The following is a 21,610-nucleotide window of genomic DNA, read 5'->3' on the forward strand; positions in this document are numbered from 1 at the left end:
TTTTATAGAATTTACTTTAAAATTTATAGAAATGTGGTCAGCCCCAGTGGCTCAGCGGTTTACCGCCGCCTTCAGCCCAGGGCGTGATCCTGGGATCCCAGGATCAAGTCGGGAATCGGGCTCCCTGCATGGAGCCTGCTTCTCTCTCTGCCTGTGTCTCTGCCTTTCTCTCTCTCTTTCATGAATAAATAAGTAAAATCTTCAAAAAAAAATTATAGAAATGTGTATTTCTCAAACTGCTCTTTAAAAGGTGAATTTGGTTATACAGAGAAATCATCAGACCCGTGCTTACTGAAAAAAGCAGGAAAATGGGAACCGTTAATTGTTTTTTAAATTTTATTATTTGTTCATTGTGAATTTGCTAGATATATTTCATATGCAGTCAACTCAATAATGGATTTAAGTGTTGGTTATTAAATGTAACAGTTTATTCTGCACCTTGTTGTTTTGCTTCACCTCATTTTTCTCTTTAAATACAGAGCAAAAAAAACCTCAAAACCTACGCATTTGCTTTTCAAACTGAAAAAAAGCAAAGAATCACTATAAAAGTATAATCCAAATATTAATCTTAAGAATATTAACAAGGATATCAAAATAGTAAAAGATAATGTTAATCTTAGGAAAATTAACAGACAAGTTCAAATAAAGTTTTATATATGTAAGTGGAAAAAATCTACCAAGGTATATGCATAAAGATGTTTAAAAACAAAACTGACTCTTAAATATCCAGGAGAAGGGAATAAGTGAAACATATTATGATAAATCTATTTATTAGTTCTATTCAAATATTAAAAAGTAGCATATGGGGGACCCTGGGTGCCTCAGTCAATTTGGCATCTTACTCTCAATTTTGGCTCAAGTCACAATTTCAGGGTCATGGGATCAAGCCCCACTTTGGGGCTCCACACGCACAGGGAGTCTGCTTGGGATTCTCCCTCTCCTTCTCCCTCTGCCTCTTCCCACACATGCTCTCTAAATAAACAAACAAACAAACAAACAAAATCTCTTTTTAAAAGTGGTGTTCTAGGCATTCTCTTATATTTACGGAGGAAGATATTGAATTAAAAGAACAATCTTACGAGCTGTGACTAGAAGATGTCAGTTAAAAGCCCAAGAGGCTGCTAGCAGTCAATCACACATATTTAATACCTGTAAGAATTATGTAGCCTTAAGAGAGAGAAAATAAAAATGCAATAGTCCCTTAGGTTCAAACATGTTTCATGTAGATACAAAAGGGAATCACCTACCTTAGGACCTAAAGAAAATCAAAACCCAATCAAATGATCAATCTGGGTAGGAATGTGAGATTTTTTAGCACAGAGAAGTTATATATAAATTGATCACAGGGATGTAAGATACATGATTACCCTCTCTCCCTTTCTTGAAGTAACAGAATCACTGACAGAAACAGAGTTCTGTAGAACTGGTCTACATTGCCCACAAGAATCCAATCACTGCCCCAGCAAAAAGCACTGGGTTTATGCAACCTTAATCAAGCTAGTGAGATAACTGCAAAATTTATATGAGAAGGGAATTCCACAAAGTTTGAATTTGAGAAAAGTTTGAGAATCAAAACTATAATATTGATATTTTGTGCATATTATATGCATATAATTAAGCAATTAATTTTGGCTGATATGTTTAACTTGGAACATTTACATACTTAAGCTTTACTATATTTGCATATTTATGTTTCATTTACTAGATGTATAAGAATTACTTAAAGACATAAAGCTTTATCACAATCAGGGGATTGCAATATTTAAAAGAAATAAAATATATTACATGTATAAATTCAACTTAAAGTGTTTGAAAGTATCTAAATAATTGGGTTTATAAAGACTAATAATTCTTCAAAGGTTCTTAAGTGTAACATAACATCTGTTTAGACTTAAAAAACTATAAACTAGAATAATTAATATCTTAACCTATAACTTTAAAAACTTGAATATCAAATTCTAAAACCAAAATAAATATTGGAAAAGCCTTTTCTTCATATAAAATTTACCCCCCAAAGGCACTGGACATTTTATATTTAAAAACTGACATAGTAAGATACAGTATCAAATTGTCAAGATGTGGAAACAACCTAAGTATCAACCAATGCAATGTCATGGAAGGATGAATGGATAAAGATGTGGAATGTATACAAAATGGAATATTACTCAGCCAAAAAAGAAGGAAATCTTGCCATTTGCAACAACATACATAGATCCTGAGCGTATTATGCTAAGTGAAATAAGTCAGAAAGGCTAATATCATATGATTTCACTTACATGTGGTATCAAACTAAACAAACTTCATCAATATAGAGAACAGATGTGGGTGATGATCAAAGGAAAAGGGATGGAGGGTGAATAAAATGAGTAAATGGGGTCAATTGTATGGTGACAAAGGGTACCTAGACTTACTGTGGTGATTACTCTGTAATGAATGATAATATTGAATTATGTTGTACACCTGAAACTAGTTATGTTAATAACTAATATGTTATTCTACCTCAGAAATAAATTAATTAAAAGAGAAAAAAACTATATGTTTGTGATAGTTATAGTAAATATGGAGTAAAAAGTGTGAGTTTGGAGACTTTCTTTTCTCCTATCTTTACAAAGATTGATTAGGAAGAAACATACAAGAAAATGAAATATCTCAAAGAGATGATATCTGTACTCCCATGTTCATTGCAACATTATTCATAATAGCTAAGACATGGAAACAACCTAAATGCCCATCAGTTGAAAAAACAAAGAAAATGGGATAGATACACATGCATACATGCACACACACACAGAGGAATAATTTTCAGCCATAAAAAGGAAAGAAATCCTACCATTTGCAACAACGTGGAAGTTTCTTGAAAGTGTTACACTAAGTGAAATAAGTCAGAGGAAGACAAGTACTGTATGATTTCACTGCTAGGTGGAATTTTAAAAAGCTGAACTTATAGAAACAGAGAACAGAGTGGTAGTAGCCAGAAGTTGTGGGGTGGTTTGAAATGGAGAGATGTTGGTCAAAAGGCACACACTTCCAGTTATAAGATGAATAATTTCTGGGAAGGCAATGTAAAATATGGTAATTATAGTTAACAGTAATGTATTATATACTTGAAAGTTGCTACAAAAGGAGATTTTTTTTTTTTTTACAAAAGGAGATCTTAAATACTCTTTATTATTTAAAAAAATTTGCAATTATGTGAGGTAATGGATATGTTAAGGAATCTTATCGTGGTAAAAATTTTGCAACATATACAGGAACAAATCATCATATTGTATACCTCAAACTTACACAATGTTATGTGTTAATTATATTTCAACAAAGTCAGGGAAAAAAACTAGAAAAAAACATAATATCAAATTAAAAGATCAAATAAAACCATATAGGAGTTATGATGCACATATTCACTTGTAGAAAAAAATCTGATATTTACTAAAGTATTTTAAATCTGGGTAGTATGATCCATTTGGGGGCTTACTTGAATGTCTCACCTTTTCTCCAATGAATGTGGCATATTAATTTTCTGTTACTGCTATAACAAACAACCACAAACCTAGTGGCTTTTAACAACATAAACTCACTCTCACCTAGTTCTGGAGATCAGAAGTCCAAAATCAGTTTCCCTGGGCTAAATTTAAGGTGTGGTTCCTTCTGAGGCTCTAGAGGAAAATCACTTTTCTTGTCTTTTTAGGCTCTGAGTTTTCAGCTTTGACTATATTTCTTGCTTCCTAACCCCTTCCTTGCACCACTCCAACCTTTTGTTTCTGTGGTCACATCTCTTATCACTACTATCCTGTAACCGCCCCACCCCTGTTTCCCTCGTATTTGGACCCCAGCATTATTTGGCTCTCGGCCCATTTCCTCCATCTCCAAAGTCAGCAACAAGGGATAGAGTCTCTCTCATGGTTAGAATCTCTCCTGCTTCTCAGTCTCATCTGTCTGATCTCACCTGGAAGACTCACCACTCTTAAAGACTCATGTGATAGGATTGGGCTCACCCAGTTAATGCAGGATAATCTGTTTCCAAATCCTTAACTTAATCACATCTGCAAAGTCCCCTTTGCCTTAACATTCACAAATTCCAGGGACTAGAACATGGACATCTTTGAGGGTCAATAATGGTTGAGCCTGTCACACATGGCAATTTTGTAATTTTCAAAATAAAAGAAAAATAAGTAATTGATGTGTAAAAGTTACCATTTTTCATGTGGGGAAATCTAAACAGAAAATATTATACAAAATCAAGTTCCTTTTCAAGTGGCTAGGACCCACTGACTTGCATTATTTTTCAGGAGCCAGAATCTTCAACATTATAATTTCTGAACCTATAATTCTTAATATTACTTCAACAACGTATTTATCAACAGAAACCAAGTGAAGAGTAATAGCTATAACATGTATTTGCTTCATTCAGTCTATGCCGGCACATCTTAAGAAAGCATAAGCTACAGCCTACATATTGTTACCATGGGACACTACAATGTCCAAAATCTTATCTCCCTTATTTGCCTGTTTTTTAAATAGAAAACAAGTTTTCTAAGTAATCAAGAGCATTTTATACGAATTTTTTTTTTTTTGGCTAACCATATTATTTCCTCCAGCACACAGAATATAATAAAGTACAACTCGAAACTATGATAATGTCATCCTTCTGCATAGAAGTCAGTGTATTTTGCCTTTGTGATGGTTGCCATAGGTGCTGAAGCTTCAAGGCAGGCCTTTCCTGTTTACCTATTTGAAATAATAAAGGTAGTATGAACTACCAAAATAAGTAAAATTATTTGTCATTTGACACAATAAACATGAACATGCCTATTATAGTATTTTGATTTACACTGGTTGGAGAAAGTAGACTTAAAACTACTTTAGAGACTACATTCAAGGTTAGATCTAATTAACTAGTTAATGAAACCAATTCTAAATGTTCATTGTCTATTCATCTTTAAGTTCTACAAAAACAGGGGATAACATTCTAACCAAAGGTTTATGCTTGGTTTTGTTTTTAGCTTAAGATTTCATTTAGAAAATTACTCAAAATGACATGGTCGATATATATAACCTGATGACTCTTTCCATAAAATAAATTCTAGGTGTAAGCTTTGCTTTTATCCTTAAATATACAAGGATTTTTGGCCAAAAGACAATAAAATGTCTTCCCTAAGGAAGATTTTTCTTTCTGTTTTTGCTTACTGTTTATTTTTAACTTAAAACTTCATAGTTTTTATTGTTGAACATATACTCAAAAGGAATTCTAGGACAACAGACATAATAAACTGGAAGGTTCTGGACAAGTGGGTATATGGTACTTAACATAGTGTACTAGTTCAGATCCACTCTACCGGTCCATTCTCACTATCTGTTCACTTTTGTCCCCCATTCTTCCCAAAGAATTGAATACAAGCAAATATCATGCAAGATCTAGTCCTTTATTCTTTGTAAATCTATTCAAGCTATTGGGTATACTTAATTATTCTAAAGATCTACATCCCAGGGTGACAACAGCTCATCCCACAGCAATAGATGAAATTAATATCTGTCTTAGGGAAGGACATAGAGCCTTCCTGTCTAGGAGCTACTCTAAAGCTAATCAAGTATTTCCAGCACTAGTCGTTTAGTAGAGTGCTGCAAGAGTTCTAAATCTATCAAAAAGAGGCAACATTTCAGTCACCCTTCTTATCTATTAGGAATAAATACTATATGCTTCCAAGTAGTTGTGCAGGGTAGGAACCCTTAGAATTTAACTGAATTATCAATATACTTTAGATTAAATCATATCTAGCTATGTATGAAGCTACAGTTTTGTAAAGCCTAAAGACAGTACAATTAGTCTGCAAAGGAAGTACTGGCCTTAGCCCTGTACACAAGCAAAGCAAAGGAATGCAAGGCAAGTCACAATTTGGAATAGCCAGCAGTATTTAATGGTAAGAAAACCTCTATATGGCCTGTGATTGATCATGCACAAGTGGGAGTAAGTTTACCTTAGGGTGTGTTCATTCATAAGGGACCAAAAATAAGAAAATACATAAAATTTATAAAAAGAGAAAATGTATCTGCAAAGCATGATCCTTATCATATGGGCAAACCAAATACCTCTCAAATGAAAAGCAACCACTGACAGGCACTTTTTAAAAATATTTTACTTATTTATTTGACAGAGAGAGCAAGCACACACACACAAGCAGGGGGAGCAGGAGAGGGAAGGGAGAAGCAGGCTCCCCACTGAGTAGGGAGCCTAATGCCAGGCTTGATCCCAGAATCCTGGGATCATGACCCAAGTCAAAAGGCAGATGTTTAACCAAATGAGCCACCCAGGTGTCCCTAAAAGGCACTTTTCTTAAGGCCTTTAGTTTTTTCTCAGAATCTTCTCAGAAGCAATGTAGTAAAGAAATGATTCATTGATTTACACTGGTAGCTAAGATTGTTTATATCCACAAGTCTTGGGGCACACTGATCAATACATGGTCTTATTACACAATTGCTTCTTCCAAGACATCTCTGTGTCCGTATCTCCTGGAAAGAAGTATTGTGAACCAAGGTAGGCCAATATAATCACACAAGTTAATTAACTTCTTTGAAAAACAACAGTGGTGTCTGGGAATTTAAAGATGGGTAAGGAATGACTATCCCCACACCTTACTGGAATATAATAAGAACAAACTCCAAACCAAATTCTGCTACCCCACTTTAAAAAAAAATAAGGGATATTAACTCCTCAAGGGTAAGGTATGCCTCTAAAATATTTTGGGCAATCAGATATCTGCAATGGCCCAATATTCCCAGTGAGGGTAAATCTTTAATGTTCCTTACATTAATTATCAGTACCAGGGAGGTGGGGTGAGGTGATAATCTTGCCACCAATAAGAGAAGCATTGTAGTGGTGGCCTCAAGAGTGACTATATTTTCAGCTGACTATGAAGTGGGATTTGAATTCCAGATGAGGGAATCCTTCCAAACTAAGGAATTATTTAAGTACACAAATAATATCCCACTGTCAAAGCTGAAGTGTTTTTAAGTAAATTTCAGCCAAATAATAGGAAATTTAACATTTCCCCCTCTCCCATGCTCTGATAATTCCAAACTCTCTGTACAGATCTATGGCCATCCCAGCCCTCTCTGCTCTTAGGATTAGCTATAGTGACGTGAATAATATATTGGGGGGTTGCTTTCTACTTAGTAGCCATGTGATTTGGGCCAAATAATTTTAGCCTCCCCTGGTTTCCTTATCCTTAAAGTAGAGAGAACATATCTATCACAAAGGGCTACAGTGAAAATCAGAGATGACAAATGAAAAGAAGCCAAGATACAGGTAGGCACACAGAGTACACGTCAGGAAGGTTTTGTTCCTGGAGGCTCCCCTCTGTCGACCATTGTTATCATGAGGCCTATGACCTTACAGAGCATGACCCAATGCTCCCGGAACAAGCTCTTCCTAAAATCCTCTCATCAAATCATCCTGAAGTTGCTCCTTGAACCTCTCATCTGTAACACTGTGAAACCTTCCAAGGAGAATGGCTCGGCTTGTAACAAGCCACCTCTAGCCCTCTCCCTACTGCTACACATGAGTTACATGGTGGGGCCATTCCTGCTAACTCAAACCACAGGAGGTCAGAGATTCGCTGTCACTGTCCTCTTCTGCCCTCTGGTGCCATAGTCTCATAATCCCAAACACCTCGCCTCCGATAGCCAGCTCACGTCTATTCATCACCACTGATCTGAAGCCAACAACAAAGCCTAATTGCCATCCCACCAACCCACCACTTCCCCAACTCTTCTCAGCTATCGACAAGAGCAAAAGCTATAGCTGTTTGCCTTAAACCATTGCTTTTGGTCAAAGGGCCTTGAGTCCTACTGTTACTGTTGGGGGGTTTTTTTGGCTTTTTTTTTTTTGTTTTTTTGGCTTTTTTTTTTTTTTTTTAAGATTTTATTTATTTACTTGACAGAGTGAAAGAGAGCACAAGTCAGGGCAGGGGGTGGCGGGAGTGGTTAGGGAGAAGCAGACTCCTCACTGAGCAGGGAACCCTATACAGGACTTCACCTCAGGACCCTGAGATCATAACCTGAGCCGAAGGCAGATGCTTAACCAACTAAGCCACCCAGGTGCACTATTGTTACTGTTCTGAAGGTCTAACTGGACTAATCAATCTCTAAATAATTACAATCCTGCAAGTCACATACATTCTTATTTGCAGCTTTCCATATCCAGGATGCAGACCAAATCTTTCAGAGACTCTGAGTGCAAAAAACTATACAAGTGGTTTTTCAAGCCCAGCAGACTTCACTTTTCCATAAAATGAGAAATATTCTCCTAACCCACCCTAATAATCTGTTTTATTTGATAAGGAAATCACCCTTAGGTGTCTTCAAATTCCTCCTAATTCCTATACTAAATGCTCTGGAGCCCTTAAGTATGAAGGCTGGCCATCATACTCCAGTAATCTGAGAAGGTTTGAGCTTCATAAGAACTCCTGATCCTACCTAAGACAGTTTGCCAGACCACAGGCCTACTGCAGTTTCTCAAAACCGGAGTTAAAAAATGGAAAAAACAAAATGATCATGTATAATTGACAAAAAGGTTGAGACACACTATCATGAATATCTGACCTGGCCTAATTCAATCAATTAGGTTCTTTGAAACTTAATTCAAGCACCTGCACTAGAATTGAATCCCTGGTGTCTCTACTCTGGCTATAGTTATCCCTTCAAAAGCTAATAATAGTTCCATAATTATCCACTAATTATTATATACTTAGTATGACGTATTTAGACAACCTAGGAAAAGGTTTGATTCTTTTGGTATTTTCAACACTGACAGCTTAAAAATCTTTATTAAGACTTTAACCTATTGGTTTAATCTTTACGAATGATTCATGGAAAATATTTTGCTTCTTAAGAAAATCTGAAATTTACATCAATATAAAACTAGCTGAATAAAGTTCTAGCAAAAAAAATTCACTTTAAGTCAACTTAAAACATTTGCGAAAAATACACAAAAAAAAGTAAACTGATTTAATGGTATGTGGACTTCATATTTGAATAAATTGTTTTATTTATTTGATTTGAAAATATGCTTTTTCCTATGATATATCTTATCAAATTAAACTTTGATTATATTTAGAGTCTTTTTATCTCATTGTTTACAAAAAAGGAAAGAGACTCATATCTTTATTTCACATATTGAATACTTTTAATTGAATTTTAATTGTATTATTTTTGTAACAAAACTTGTACACTGAAGCAAGTTTCAACTGCTCAAAGTATGGCATTTCAACAACAATCTGAACAAACAAAAGGTACATATAATTTTTTTTTTAGATTTTATTTATTTATTCATGACAGAGAGAGAGAGAGAGAGAGAGGCAGAGAAACAGACAGAGGGAGAAGCAGGCTCCATGCAGGGAGCCCGACATGGGACTCAATCCCAGGACTCGAGGATCACGCCCTGGGCCAAAGGCAGGCGCCAAACCGCTGAGCCACCCAGGGATCCCCCATATAATTTTTTTTTAACAAATTGAGTTAGAATAACTTCCTGCTAATAAAAACTATGTTTCTTAATAAAAGAAAAATGTGTTTTTCTATAGACCTTAGAATATCAGTAATACCATTTAGTAGGCACACGGATATCTTCTGCTCAATATATTGATTGTACATTCATATTTTTCATTTATTTGATCGTATATATGTGAATAAAGCTGGCTGCTGACAATTAGGGAGAGTGGAAATTAGAATTTTTAAATATTATGCCTAAATACAAGCAGTAAGTTCAACAAATTCCTCATCAACCAGTGGCTTGGTCAGAATAAAAGCCAATGAACCAGTGAAGGGTACATATTTCCCCTCTTTCACCAAAGTAAGTTGAACAAAATTCCTGCATGATTGAATATTTGCCAACATTGCTAAGCTGCTGTATCAACTATCCAGCTTGAGCCAAATAAAACCTTTTTACAACTTTGAAAGAAACTTCTACACAGGAAACTGTAAATTTTGACAGGCGAAATTGTGTCTTAATATGTGGTGTTTTTATACGAATTCTTACCTTTATGACTATCTAAAATTCATAATATTCCATAATGGCTACAGTGCTCAGGTAATCAAAGGCTTTATTTACTTATCTCTTTTCTGTGTGAGACTAGAAAGACGGAGTAAGAGACAGCAAAATGTAGGTTTCTCTGCTACCAAGTAGCTTCAAATGGTGCTGTCATTATTGGTTTTTAATGGTACAAAATACTTGGTTGACAGTATCAAAGAAATTCCTGGGGGAAATTTCACATATTCTTGTAGATGGAAAAAAAAATTGCTCATACATGTGAGCAAAATAGCCATTTTTTCTGTATCTAATTTTTTTTTAAAGACTTGTCTATTTTAGAGAGAAAGAGAACACAAGCATGTGAGCAGCGGGAAGGAGGAGAGAGAGAGAAAAGCAGACTCCCCACTGAGCACAGAGCTTGATCTTATGACCTGGAGCAGAAATCAAGAGTCAGACTCTTAACTGAATGAGCCACTCAGGTACCCCCTCTAATTTCTAACAATACAGAAAAACTGATGCACTTTTTTTCTTGTTCTTTTGTGTCCTAACATATCCCAATTAAGAAAAGTTTTAAGAAACTGAAATCTCATTTTGAAAACCTCTCTAGAATAATGCTGAGAAATAAGTTAAACACAGTCTTTCAAAACACCCCCACCATTTTTTAATCTCTATTTCCACACTTGGGTTTAGATCTTTCAGAAGAATCAAAGTGACTATAGAAGGTCAAAGATCAAAGATATTAGTTATCCCCAACTCAGAAAAGCAAAGCAAATATAAAAATAAAACCAAGAACTTCATGTTATTATCAACTCCTATGAACTGCATTCTATTCACCTCTAATCTGGATCCAGCCCTGCTATCTTGATCATCCTAGTTTCTTGATATAGCTCAAGAGCTTATTCAGTGATTCCAATCTAAATCACATCACACATACAGGTTTCATGTAATTATCTCTTCTATTCTTCTTTAAAAGATGGATGGATACTTACGGATTGTGGTTGTCTAAAGGTTTTATAATGGGGCATAGACTTCAATAAGAGGTAAGTGGTAATTAGTGAAAAGATCTGAAAAAGACTTGTGATTGGCTCTGCACAACTGCTAACACAGTTGTTTCCCAGTAAAAATGCTTCTCATCCCCAAATCACACTTCAGCATGTGTGCAAACAACTATGATATATGAGCTATTCATCAGATGTAACAACTTAGCAAACCACCCCTAGATGCTTAGTATGCTAATAAAATACCATCTCCCAAAGTCATTTCCAAGTGCTTTCCTCCTCATTTCAAAGGTAGATTTGCAAAGGAACTTTTGATTTCAATCTTTAGGACCAGATTTGAGAATCATTATGTTGTCAAATATTGTACTCTTACCTATTTTATTTTCCTTTTTATCAAATGAAATATCATTGAAATTACACTTGTAGCTGAAAAGGAATTAAATCAACTTATCAAAAAATAATAAAAAGCCATGAAGAAGTGCTGTACCTTTATCAGCATATGTTTTGCATTTAGCAATAATCAAATTACTCCTTGAGGAATTCTGAGAGGTTGAAATTCAAGAAGCAGTTTCAAACAACTACCCCTAAGATTTGCCCTATCACAGAGAGCAGAGAAAACATAATTTATCTAGGCCTTACAGTCATACCGCTTTTTTTAATAGTACAATTTTATTTATATGTTGACATAATAAAATAATAAAGTACACATTTCTTTTGCTAGAAAGACAGTATGTGAGTTTGTAAAGCCTCAGAATATCAATAATCCTATTTATTATACACCTATTTGCCAGGCAGTATATTTAATCCTTTAGACATATTATCCTTAATCTTCAAAATAATCTTAGATAAGTCACAACTATGCATTCACAGGCTTATAAATTTGTTTGTACTGTCCAGTAAGGCCATTAAAAGTCATTCATGCATAAACCGGTAAAGACCTATATAACATCGCCTCACAAAATAAAGAGTAATAATAATTACTAAATAAAGTTTTAAATCCCCCTTAATAGCTGTGATAAGAGTCTGTTGATACAGACCAACACAGCTATCAAACATGGGTCAAATTTTCAAACTTTACTAACAATTTTCAAGCCCCATACCTAACCCCAACCCCTACTCCTACATACATAGATGCACACTATAGATTTCACAGAAAATCTTTCAAATTTCTCTCAGTCCTGGATCTAAAAGCCCAAATTAATTTATATATTTGTCAAAATAGCCAATCATCCAATTCTTAGAATATTTTCTAGAATATAGACTATTTTAGAGAATTCTCCTTGTGGGTCCCTGGCTGGCTCAGTGAGAAGAATATATGACTCTTGATCTTGGGGTTGTGAGGCCAAGCCCCACATTGGGCACAGAGATTGCTTATATAATTTTTTTTAAAAAACGGTTATTATTCTTGTAAAATTTTTGTATTGTAGATACTTATAAATAGCATAAACCTGGTACACCTATAAGGTTTTCAGTTCTGCACACTGATAGAAAATATAAAACAAAGTTTCCCTTTGGATTATGAGCTATAAAATGAGGCCCCACTTTTTGCAGCCTACAATACAACATGTAAAACAATACTTCACCATCCAGAGGCTATATTTGATAAAGTAGGCTTTTAAAAATATGTTCCAAAACACACTTAAATACTTAGATAATAAACTACTATGTATATACGTAAATATTGCATATATATAGTGCATGTCCATTACACAGATAAAAAAACATAATCCCATTATACTACCAAGCTTGAAATTATAATTTAAACATACAGTAGTAAAGTTATATTAACAAGCACTTCATGAAATGACAACTTCTGTACTTCATCATTAAATCAGAAATCAACTGACATACAATAATGACAAACATAAAATCTGAGTACAAAGTATACAGCATACTGTATACTAAGACCCAAACACCATCATTAGCTTAAAAGGATTTTGTTGTTCCACGTATGTTGGGCTGGTCAAGCAATTAACTACTCCTAGCTTAATCTGCAGCAGTAGAGTAGCTAAAATTGCAATAAAGGTAAAAATGACACTACAACTGTTAAGAGAACAATTTACAATTAAGAAAGTGAAACATTATAAGTATAGTAAAATTGCTCTCAAGCCAAGGTACCAGCCTTTCTTTCTTTCTTTCTTTCTTTCTTTCTTTCTTTTTTTTAAGATTTTATTCATTTATTCATGAGAGACACAGAGAGAGAGAGGGAGAAGCAGAGACACAGGCAGAGGGAGAAGCAGGCTCCATGCAGGGAGCCCCACGTGGGACTCGATCCTGGGACTCCAGGTCACGCCCCGGCCCGAAGGCAGCGCTAAACCGCTGAGCCACCTGGGCTGCCTGGTACCAGCCTTTCTTATTCCTTTAGTGAGCTATCTTCTATAAAATCTCACTCTTTAGTTTCTCTGGTCAGTTACATGACTGTGTAAGCTGAAACTATACGCCAGGAGTCTTACTGATGTTATTACTTCATTTTAGTAAATTCAAAAGGGAAATAGGAGTCATCTTTCTAATAATATTACAACCAAAATGAATGGACAGATAGTCATATTAATTGCAACTCGCATCCCTAAATTAATACTGCTTGTTTTTAAAAAGTGTATGTGTGTGTAGACAGATCGACAAGTAGATCACATACTATTAAGCCAAACTAATTCTTCCTTTGGAATACTGTTCCTTGCCTCAAAACAATTCATTCTTAGTCTATAAATTCAAGGTTCCTTTGATAGTAGAAACAGTGTTTCAAAGAGAAGTCAATTACTGGTTTTTTTAGCCTTTCAGAAAACAATCATCATCTATACTAACAGAATGTACCCCTTTATACACAACCAGCCTTCAAGGTTACATGCTTACGAACTAAAGAAATAAGCATAATATAAGTAAAAAGGCTAATAGTTCCAAAAAAAGGAATAACATCTCATATATTTAACATTGTTACATACAGAAAAGCAAGACTACAATTTTGACCTAAACTAAAAGATAGAAGAAATAATTATTTAGCTATATAATTTAGTACATACTTGGGGTACATTTATCTTAAGATGCTAAATTACTATCAAAGTTTTTCAAGTACAAATGCCTGCCACTTTCCAAACCTACATAATCAAAGAAAAACAATACTCTAAATTCTAAAGAATAATAATAATAACCTGCAAATGAGTTTCTCGGGGACAAGATCTCTCTTCTTCAACCCTATAAACCTCAGTTGCACAGCCCATAAGAAATGTCCCCTTAATGTTGCTGAAATAAAGTGAATTGTCATCTAATACTTCCAAAGATCTAAGCTAGTCTGATCTCTGTTAATATGAGTATTTAGGGGGATCCCTGGGTGGCGCAGCGGTTTGGCGCCTGCCTTTGGCCCGGGCCGCGATCCTGGAGACCCGGGATCGAATCCCACGTCAGGCTCCTGGCATGGAGCCTGCTTCTCCCTCTGCCTGTGTCTCTGCCTCTCCCTCTCTCTCTCTGTGACTATCATAAATAAATAAAAATATTAAAAAAAATATGAGTATTTAGGGAACTCTCAGGCAAATCCTATGAAACCCTTTTTCAAAAAGTTCATGAGGGATCCCTGGGTGGCGCAGCGGTTTAGCGCCTGCCTTTGGCCCAGGGCGTGATCCTGGAGACCCGGGACTGAATCCCACGTCAGGCTCCCGGTGCATGGAGCCTGCTTCTCCCTCTGCCTATGTCTCTGCCTCTCTCTCTCTCTCTGTGTGTGACTCATAAATAAATAAAAATAAAAAGTTCATGAAACAATGAATGTGGAGGGCTTGGAAAATCAGAACCTTCTGCTGTAAGCTAGACATGACTCTAAGTCTACATCATAAATTGTAAATGACTTCAAACTCTCAGCTCTCACCTAAAACATTAGTTTCCCTTCCTCTCTCTCTTTTTCCCTCTTGTCATCCTTCTTCATGGTTGATACCTTCAGCAAGTACTTAAGAGAACCTGAAATAAGGGACAAAAGCCTCCTCCCGTTTCCTTAATTCAGTACTACTGACCCTGTCCACCATATCCACTCTCACAAAGCAGAAGAGATCCTTGCTATCCTGTGATGGACATTTAGTTCTCTTCATCTCGTTTCTGCCTCGGGTGATAATGTATCTCAAGACAGATGACAGAAGACAGACAGATGGAAATTCTTCTGCCGAGACCCACCATCCAGCAAATATTTATACAAATAACCCACAAATCTGCATCTCTAAATCCAATTCTTTGTCATAACCTCTAAAGAAAAAAAAAATTACGAGATAGTTCTTTACCTTGGCTACCTCAAGCCTTTAAACTTCTCAAACTCTTCTTTCAGAAAGAGAACAAGGGTAAATACAAAAGGAAGGGGTTCCTCATTATAAATCAGCCACCAAGGCTGAGGATTTTCCCTTTTCAGTACTTTTCCAGGTCTCTCCCCAGAGTGTTGGTTCAGGTCTCAAGTAGCTCATGACTGAACTCGTTTTCTTTCTACCATAACATTTTTGGCATTCAAAAACATCTTCCCACAGAGCAAATCCATCTTTCAGATGTTCTTGGTTTGATATCTCTATATGGAAGATTACTGAGTCTTCTAATAATTTGAGATCTTTTCAGTTGTACTTTCTATAAATACCCTACTCACCACCCTCAGGCCTACTGCAATCCGCAGGTGCTTGGAGACTCTCTCCTTCAGTACTTCTACCGGGCCCTTCATATAACATCCCTCTTGGTAGCTACTGAGACAACTGCAGTTCACTTTCGATTCAAAATCCCAATCCCCAAAACTCCTGAACCACTAATGTTTCTCCCCATCCCAACCTCCATCAACAGGTGTGATCGTGTGTGTGTGTGTGTGTGTGTGTGTGTTTCAGCTGGTCAAAAACAGCCTGTCCATATTAATCTAACTCAATTTGGATATTCCTTGTAACTCTATCACTTGCTGTAGAATTTAGGTACATTAAAATTCTACACAATTGCATTAGCTTTTTTTTTTTCCAAGACTTTATTTATTCATGAGATACACAGAGAGAGAGGGGGAGGGGGCAGAGGCACAGGCAGAGGGAGAAGCAGGCTCCATGCAGGGAGCCCGATGTGGGACTGGATCCCGGGTCTCCAGGATCACGCTCTGGGCTGAAGACGGTGCTAAACTGCTGAGCCACCCAGGCTCCCCTGCATTTGCTTTTTGAGAAACTTTACTATACACTGTATTTACACTTATCCAGTAATACTCTTTAATCAACTGGTTTTGCACCCTAATAGAGATTTGTAGGCAATTTCCACTCAGGGAACACGTTTCGGTGCCTAGGAAAGCGTTCACGTTCACCTGCAACAAATATTTCATAATATTGATGAGGAGGCACATGATGGGCCTTATACTAGAATTCAAGAGAATTTGTCATTTACATGGAAGGTGAAAGAGATGGAGAGTCATATGCAATAGAAAATGTCACCACATTCAATAACCTAAAAACGTTTGACCCTCACTACTGCCTTGGCTGAGCCTTCAGAACTTTTACAAACTCCCTAGATTACTGATTCTTCCCTGGGGCTTTTCCCTGTATCCCTGTGCTTGATGCCACAATCAACAACACTTGGATTTAGCAAGCTCTGCTTCAAATACCTTAAAGAAAACATTCATGATTATTTAAGTGACTTTCATAAGGCAAGTACTAGCCAGGCCTCCAGGGCTGAAATTCAGCACCTTTAGAGACCTCTGTCCCCACCCCCCTAACCCTGCCTGTTTATACTGAGAACCCTGGCGCCACGGCCTCCTCTCCTTCACACTCTTATCGCCTCTTTCCGTGCAGCATCACCCTGGATGGCTACGGAAACAACCTGAAATTCACAACAGCCCTATAAACAGTGGTGGGCGTCGGGGGGGGGGGCGGATGGGGGGGTGTCTCCTCCCTGGGTGGCCTGGCCCGGGGTAATGGCCCTTTTTCCAACCTGCCTTTTTGGGACCGCTGTCCAGAGACCCACAGCCTCCAGCTTAAGGGCACAGCCAGCCCTGGGGTGCTCCTGGGAGTGCCCCCACCTTTTATGTGTCTGTGCCTGCACTTCAGTGCCCCACTATCAGTGCCTCGGGGCTGAAAAATGTGCTTTCCCGTCCACACAAAGGTCGGACGAAAGAACCACAAGGAGGTGAGTGGTTGTGGTCCGGCCCGTTGTTTTCACAGCTGGCTGAGTCAGTCAGCCCCCTCTTAAAAGGTAATTTGACAGGTGAGAAATTCCTCATCTCTAGACGGTTCCAGGGACTCCTCAGCACCGGTCTGAGCTGGGAGAGGGGCCTGAAGAGGAGGGGAGTGGTGCTGGAATCGTGGGGAGCGTGTCCCGGGGGAGAACTCCGGTTGGGGAAGGAGGATCCCGGCGCCAGGAACGTGCCGGTCCGGGGTCCGGGGTCCGGGGTCCGGGGTCCGGGGTCCCGGGGCGGGGGGGGGCGGGGAGCCGGGCGCCGGGAGCAGGGAGAGGCGCTGAAGGAAACGGGGCAAGCGACATACCTGGAAACGTCCTGGGAGGAACGGGAACGGATGGGTAAGGAGGCGGCGGGGCGCGGAGAGGTGGGGCAAGGGGGGACCCGGCCGCAGGGACCGCGGCGCCTCGGGTGCCGGCGTCCGGCCTCGGCCGCTGCCAGAGCTTCCAGGGCGCCGGCGGGGCTGGCTCGCGGCCGGGCCCCCGGGCCGGGAAGTCGGCGCGGCGAGGGGCGCCGGGACGGGCAGCGCCCCCTGTGCGGCGCCTTACCTTCTGGTCGACGATGGAGCAAGCCATCTCGCGGACGTGCGCCAGGCTGTAGTCCCCGGACGAGTCCTGCAGCAGCAGCACCGGCTCGCGGCTCAGGCCGATCTGCAGATGGAACGAGACGCCCCCGGCCGGGGCCGCGGCGGGAGCCAGGAAGGGCGCGGGCCCCGGCCCGGACCCCGGCACCAGCGCGGCCGCCGCCGCCGCCGCCGCCGCCGCCGCCGCGGGCAGCAGCGGGCTGGGCGGCCGCAGGGCCGGAGGGGCGCTCATGCTCGGCGGGCGCGGGCGGGGGCGCGGGCGGGGGCGCGGGCGGGGGCGCGGGCGGGGGCGCGGGGCCGGCGGCCGAGGGCGGGCGTCGGCGGAGCGGCGGCCGAAAAGTTTTGCTGCCGCGGAGCCGGGAGCCGCTTTCCCCAGGAGCCGAGGCGGAGAATAAAAACTTTCCGGAAAAGTCCCCGCGCGGGGGGAGGGCGAGAGGATGGGGCGCGGGAGGGGCGCGGGGGAGGGGCAATGGCCGAGGCGGGAGAGGACTGCGCCGCCGGGAGCGAGGGCGCCGCTCGGGGGAGGCGCCGCCGGGGAGCAGCCGGCCGGCGCGCTCGGGGCCCGGGGCGGCGGGGCCGGGCGGCGGGGCCGGGCGCCGGGCGGGGCGCAAGGGGGCCTGGAGGCGGAGACAGCCCCGGCGGGCGGCGGGCGGCTGGAGCGGCTGGAGCTGCTGGAGCGGTGGCCGCAGTAGCCGCAGGGCGCCGGGTCGCCGCCCCTCCGCCCCTCCGCCCCTCCGCCCCTCCGCCCTGGGATCCCTGCCGGGACCTGAGCCGCCCCGAGCCCGGGCGGGACTGAGCTGCGGGCCTGCGGCCGCCTCCGCGGGCGTGGCCCGGCCCTCGCCGTCCCGGTGCGGGCTCGGGGCCCGGGGCTCGGGGCTCGGGGCTCGGGGCTCGGCTGGCCCGGCCGCCCGGCCGCGCACGGGGAGGACGAGGCGCATCCCTCCTGCCCGCTTCCCAGCGCCGCCGGCATCCCCGGCCCCGCGCCCTGGCCCCAGTTCCGAGCGCCCGGGGCCAGCGCCCTTCTGGGGGTGCGGTGACCTGGGGGGGGGGGGGGGAGAACGCCGCGCCCCGCGCTTTTCCATGGGTCTTCCTGCCTTCGAGGCTTCCAGGGAGCGTGAGAACCGAGGGTCCTCGGAAGCCCGCCTACATCCCTCCTCCTCCTGGGAGCCCTCGGGGGTCTTGCCCGAGAGGGCAGGGAGCCCGACCGCGGAAGTGTATTTAAGCCCGTCCCTACCTTTCCTGCCTGAACATCCCATCCCCAACCCCACCTACTGCACCGCAGCTCCCGAGGCGCCAGACCTACCCAGGTGGCCGAATTCGGGAGACGGTCCCCTGACAGAACAGGCATTGTCCACACAGAGGCAGCGGGAAGGTGTGATGTGGCCTCTTCCCCCCGTCCTCGGCCTGGCACCTCTCCTTCTGGAGCCCCAGAAACCCTGGTTGCCTTCTCGTCCCGTCGCTCTAAAGTCGGCCCCGTGGGACTGGCGCTCGCAGCCTCACCCAGCGCCCGCCACCGCCACCGCCACCGCCACCGCCGCCACCATCAAGGCCGGGCACTCTCTGCTCCAATTCTGGTAGTTGCTTTGTTGTTGTTGTTGTTGCTGCTGCTGCTGCTGCTGCTGCTGCTGTTGTTTTGACAGGGGTGAGGAGATGAGTGCTTCCCAGTCTGTGGGGATGAATTCTAATCTTACCCTCCCCCCACCCCCCCCCCCCCCACCCCGGGATGGGCCTCAGGCGTGTGTGACTGTGCGGGTGTACAGGGCCCAGACCTCAGAAGGACCTGCCTTGTGTGATGCTCTGCCCCCAAGTTTTGCTGCCTGCCACCATCTTGGAATTCTTAACAATTGTTCACTTTGCGTTGGGCTGGCCAAATTAGGTAGCCCACTTCTCCCGGTCCATTCCCTTAGGCTGCACAAATGTGCCCCCCCAGACCCGAATATATATGTTTCCTTTTGTATTCAGTTGCGTTTTATTGTGCTTTGGTCTACGTGTGTATGTCTTGATCTCTGCTTTTGACCCAGGACAGGACATCAAGTCAGTTTCCTGTTAGACCCTTGTTCACAGGGTTAGCAAGGGAGCCTTGAACATCTCAGGTGACACTATGTCGGGCACTGCCCTAGAAGAGATTGACATTTATTCTCTCCGGATCTCTCCGGATGATGGTGTGATAAGGTCTACCCGTGTGCACTGGCGTTTTCCTTGCTTACTTATGAAGTAGTTCTCTTCGTCCATGGGAGAGTATAATTTTCCTAATATCTCGGGTTCAGCTAAAGTAGGGAAGGGGGGGATTGTTCTTGATACAATGCTCCTCTATATTCTCTAGGAAGTTTTTTTTTTTTATGTCAGAACACGTTTCATTTTCTTTTAAAATTTGAATAAAGTATCCCCATAATTTCCTATTACCAGAAAAAAAAAAGTTTGCTGGTTGGTTTACAAGGTACTTACAAAAAGTTAGTTTAGCTGAAGATAGTCATGTTCAATGGATAACGAAGCATGGAGGCCTTCTCTGTGTTAAGCACTATATGGGCACCAGATCTGTAGTTGTGAAGACAGACCAGGTTCCTGCCATAACAGATCACATTTAAAAAGGAAAGATGAGAAGGAAAACAGTAGCTAAGATTATTTCTGATAATCATAATTTCATTAAGTAAAAATAATGCAATAGTAATAAGAGTGACTAGTGGGGAGGATAGTGGAGAAAGGAACACTGCCTTCAAGTAGGGATAAGAGAAGGTTTCACAGAGTTTACACTTGAGCCAAAACCTAGATAATGCAAAGAGGACAGACTTAAGAAGATCTGGGTTAATTACACTTGAAGCATAGGGAACAGTTAGCATAAAGAGTGTAACAAAACGATGTGCTTGGCATTTGCAAGGCACAAGAAAAGGGAAAAAGTGTGTGAGATGCGGTCAGATAGCTGGTAGAAGCCAGATTACGAAGGGTCTTGAAAACCATAGTAAATCGTTTTACTATTCTGCTGCACTGCCAAACCAATGGAAGGTTTATTTAAACCGGAGAGTAAGATTCAATTAGCATTTTTAAAAAATCACACTCTGGCTACTATGTATCAGAGAAAAGACTGGGAGCAGAAACACTAGGTAGGAGGCTTGTTGTTGTCCAGTCTAGAGATACTTGTGGCTTGGACGACTACAGCTGTAGTAGAGGTATTAAGAAATAGAAAGATGCAGGCTCTATTTGGGGGGGCAGAACTAAAGGTCTTCCTGATAAATCAGGTTTTAGGGAGAGAAGAGGGGAGTTATGGCAGACTCCTGAGTTTCTTAGCAACTAGCCTATGGGTGGTGCTGATAACTGAACAGAGAAGACAGGGAAAAACAAGTTATGAGAGGAATAAGATTTCTGCTTTGATCACGTGGAGTTTGAGATGCCACCGGATACTCAACCTGGAAATAACAACTACAACTAAATAGTTGAGCCCAGTGTTCAGGAAAGAAATAGGGCCAGAAACACATTTGGAAATCATTAGTGTGGAGATGTTAGAGGAGAAATCTAGAGAGGGCTTCGGGCATTCATCAGGTACATGCAAATTACAGGCACTTGGATGTCCTACTTATGAAGAAGTAAGCTATGTAAATAACTGCTTCTTATACTCTGGTTTCTCAATAGAATGAAAGATTCTTGTGAGATGTTGGAAATCATGGAGAAGGAAACAGGGGCAGGGGAGAAAATTCTAAGGAAGCCCTGAAGAATTAAAATTCCTTTTAAGAAGTTGATCAATTACTCAATGGAAAAAGAATGAATAAGGAGGAACAAGAATTAAAAAAAAAAAAAAAAAACTCAAGCTCCAAGAGCTCCCCACAAAAAGCAGAAAATCCCCCATGGAGTTGGTTATTGCAATT

The 21,610-nt window shown here is 41.2% G+C and overlaps 1 protein-coding gene across 2 annotated transcripts in view; it reads right to left on the reverse strand.

Moving 5' to 3' along the window:
• PRKD1 (protein kinase D1) overlaps positions 1–17,985 on the reverse strand; it is a 322,398-nt gene extending 304,413 nt beyond the window's left edge. For both annotated transcript variants that reach the window (XM_038544379.1, XM_038544380.1), the window contains exon 1: positions 17,719–17,985. In XM_038544379.1, the coding sequence (XP_038400307.1) occupies positions 17,719–17,985 (267 nt within the window). The remainder of the gene's footprint in view (positions 1–17,718) is intronic.
• Between the last annotated feature and the right edge of the window lie 3,625 nt (positions 17,986–21,610).

This window comes from Canis lupus, chromosome 8 (assembly GCF_011100685.1).
Source record: "Canis lupus familiaris isolate Mischka breed German Shepherd chromosome 8, alternate assembly UU_Cfam_GSD_1.0, whole genome shotgun sequence".
NCBI classification, from domain to species: domain Eukaryota; kingdom Metazoa; phylum Chordata; class Mammalia; order Carnivora; family Canidae; genus Canis; species Canis lupus.